Source organism: Oryza brachyantha, chromosome 5 (assembly GCF_000231095.2).
Source record: "Oryza brachyantha chromosome 5, ObraRS2, whole genome shotgun sequence".
NCBI classification, from domain to species: domain Eukaryota; kingdom Viridiplantae; phylum Streptophyta; class Magnoliopsida; order Poales; family Poaceae; genus Oryza; species Oryza brachyantha.
The window spans coordinates 4,920,353-4,924,040 of record NC_023167.2 but is presented as its reverse complement, the minus strand read 5'-3'; the positions used below and the strand labels follow the sequence as shown (position 1 = coordinate 4,924,040).

Below are 3,688 nucleotides of genomic sequence, written 5' to 3'. Positions count from 1 at the left end.
GGCTTCTATCCCCATACTTAAAATGTCCATGGTTATCCAAGCACATGTTTGTGCGTTGGGTGTCTTGCAATAGGGGAAAAGGGGAATCCTGAAGTCCATAATTATCAGCAACACATTGAACTTGTGCTGCTGCGCACTGCCGTAAGAGCACTACCTTAAGCTGAAGGTGAGCTAGCAGTGATGGCACTCAATACTGTCCACTAACTTAAATGGCAAACACGCGATATCATCCTTGCCATCTTGGGCAAGGAAACAATTGGTAGCATCTTTTGGCATGCTAGTCAGCACTACTCCTTCCTCTTGAAAAAAATCAATTTCTGACGATGAATTATATACGTCCCAATCTTTTTACTTATATTTACTCTTATAAGCAAAAATTTAAATTTTTAATTTTGGAGTTGATTTTGAGGTTCTTACATAAAGATTAATTTTTCAACTTTGGTTTTGATCGCTAAAAATACATATATAAAAATTTTATTTACAAATTAATTTTCGTTTGTAAATATACCGTTTGGTTTTTCATAAAAAATCCAATCAATCACCCGTTCACTCAGTTGTCCAGATTAATCCATTGATAGTCACTGCTGCGGTAAAAACACGTAGAGAGAGAGGAATGAAGCTGCAACCTGTAAAACCTCTGAAACCGCCATAGTTGCGCGGTAGGAGCATGTCACTCTCAGCCATACAAAACTACAAAAAAAACGACAGACGCGATGGATCAGTTTTTGTGCATTGTTTGGTCCAGCATCGACTTTTCTCGAGAAGCCATTCTCAGGAGCTTCTGGCCCTGAAAGTGACCGCCTTGCCGTTGCCCCAGCGATGCTTGGAAAGCTACTCATAACAAGAGGAGGATTAGAATTGGGGTTAGACTTGGGATTAGCATGTGGCCTGAAAACTGACTGCACCCAAAAAGGGCATGCGATTCAGAGCATGCAAAAGGATGGACTTGCCTCCCTCCTCCATGATTTTTGCTGCCACTCAAAGGGTTGGCAACCTAACTTTCAACAGGGAATTCTGTTGTCTGTTGCGACATCTGAATTCAGAAAACTCTTCTGAGGCTTGACTTTGATCTTAGTCTCTCCCAGGTATCTTGCTTCTCTTTCAACTCATGGTCTTGTAAGGGGAATATTGTAGCGGTTGAATAAGTATATTCTTTAATTAATGAACGGATAACAGAGTGCAAAGGAGAGCTCTTTCATCTCGTATATATTACAGCACAATCCAAGATCCACCCAAACCACCCCCAAACAAGCCCCAAGTGTTAGCGGAATGTCATCCAAGAACACAATACTATACTACAATGGGCAGCCAGCTCAAATGCAGGAAAAAGAACTCCAGAGATTGTTTCAAATGCACCAAAGAGGCAAAAACCACTCCATGCTTCCCTATTTATCTACACATACTAGCAGTATGCATACATAACCACAAGGTAGCTAAGGTGCAGTCCCTAAAAACTAAGCCCATCACTAGCCAGCAACTAAACATGCATAAGCCTACGTACTAATCCTTACAAGAGGCATATATATCGAAGACAATGGAGAAACTACCAGTCTCAAAAAGATTGAAAGCTCTAGCAACCCTTCGAAGCTTCTTATTCATGCCAATTCGCATGTCCTGGGTCCCGTGCAGGTGACGATACTACTGTTCAAGTGGCGAGGTAGGTGACTGAACTGCTAGCCGCTCTGATACCTCTGCAAGAGATGTTAGGTTGCACTTGATCACGGCCTCAACAAAGTAGCATGTCTCATCCTTTGTATTTCCATCAGGAACGTCGACCACAAAGGATTCAATCACAAGCGTCCCTGGTCTCCCATCGATGCTCTCCGGATGAACAGTTATGATGGATGAGTAGTTCTGAAGGGGTGGCAGGACAGCAATCAGTACAAATCAAATAAAAAGCTTTGACAAGTCATAAAGATCATCAATGCTTAGCTGTCCATAAACAAGCACCTAAACCATTATTTTTCAATTAATACGCCATGGTCAACTTATATTTCAAGTAAGGTTCAAGAAACAGCAAAGCCACATGCATACCATACTAATAAGTCATTGCTCTTCAAGAAAACAGACGACATATCAGAATTCACACTGCAAATTATTAAGCTGGAGCCCAAATTAAGGACAGGGAAAACAGGGTTGAGTTTCCTAGTGTCCATATTTTCATTCTAACCCCAGTGGAAGTCAAAACCATAGATAGGCATTAGCTTTAACAAACACCTCATGATTATACTACTTTCATAGTAGGTAAAAAATGGTGATGGAGCACAAGGTTGTCACCTGATCTAATCAAAATGATGGATGAAACAATGTGACATATTCAGAGCACACATGCTTTCTTAACTAGATAGTCATGCCGTATGCAGATTGCAGAAACTGGAATGCCAGAAAAACAAAATAGCAGACTTGGTGCATTCCATTCATAACACACAGTGATCAATTGAGCATCAGACTTATAGTAATTGCATACTTGCAGTAAGCTAATCATACTGGATTAGTAACAAAGACGCTATGAATAAAGCAGAGCAGTAGCCAGAGATGGGCTATTTGTGAGTGGGCACGAACCCTGAGCCGGTGGTCTCCGCCGACGAACTTGACGCTGAGGATGTGCTCGTCGTCGTCGAGCAGCTCGAGCCTCTCCGTGCTGGTGGTCGCCGGCAGGCCGGTCTTGACGTTGACCTCGCGCACGCTGCCGATCTCGAGGTCGCCGCCGCGCACGACGCAGCGGCTGACGAACGGCTTGTACCGCTGCGGCTGGTCGAAGCTCCGCACCAGAGACCACACCTGCAGAGAGCCATCGATCGATCGACCGACCATGAAATAACAACCCATTACATCAGCAATCCAAAAAGAAAAATATCACTCAAACAACCCATTTCATCAAACAATCTAAGAACACGTCCAAAAAAATTCGCACATTCAATTCGAGCAATCCAACGAACGTATGAACGTACGGAGGCAAGGGGGCGCATCAACCGGACCACGCGAGCACCAAACCCGTCGCAAACAGAAGAGAAAAAACACAACCCAGATCCAACCCCCCACAACCCAGCATACACCACAGCAAGAACAAACCGAAAGCGGAGGAGCCGAACCAAGCCAAGCCAAGCCAAGGCAAGGCAAGGCAGGGGGGCGTGGAACTCACGAGGTGGACCGGAGCCTTGATGTGCTTGACGAGCGCGGAGCTGCACTGGTGCTCCCCGGGGGCGTGGCTGTGCAGCCTCCGCATGTGCTCCGCCTCCGCCGCCGCCGCCCCGCCTCCCCCGGCCGCCTCCTCCCTCCAGCTCCTCCCAGCCCCGCCTCCTCCTACGAGCCCCACCATCCCGCCCGCCCCTCTCCGCTCCGATCAGCCGCGCGGCGCCGCGACGACTCCTCGTCGGCCTCGCTCGCGTTTGCTTGGCTCAGGCGTGGTGGTTGGGGGTTTGGGGTTGGGGTTGGGTTGGGTTGGGTTTGGGTTTCCTCGCCTACACGGGCGGGCGGGGGTGGGGGTGTACAAAAATCTGCGGGGGAGGAGGGCGGCGGGGCCCACCCACGAGTTATCCATGCGCGGACCCCGAGGGAGTGGCGCGCGTGCGTGCGCCCGGTGCATGGACCGGCAAGCGGGGGTTGCCGAATAAGGCCCCGTTCAGTTTAGGAAAAAAACGTTGGGAGAGAGTCATATTAAATATAGTTTAATTCTAAAATAAATTTT

General features: G+C 47.2%; 1 protein-coding gene across 1 annotated transcript; it reads right to left on the bottom strand.

Annotated features, from left to right (window-relative positions):
- Window positions 1–1,293: 1,293 nt before the first annotated feature.
- Window positions 1,294–3,457, bottom strand: LOC102702472 (abscisic acid receptor PYL5). Its single transcript, XM_006655036.3, has 3 exons — window positions 3,143–3,457; window positions 2,563–2,781; window positions 1,294–1,854 (listed from the first exon to the last, which is right to left on the bottom strand). The coding sequence occupies exons 1-3, from the start codon at window positions 3,317–3,319 to the stop codon at window positions 1,639–1,641; spliced, it is 612 nt and encodes a 203-aa protein (XP_006655099.2). The 5' UTR covers window positions 3,320–3,457; the 3' UTR covers window positions 1,294–1,638.
- Between the last annotated feature and the right edge of the window lie 231 nt (window positions 3,458–3,688).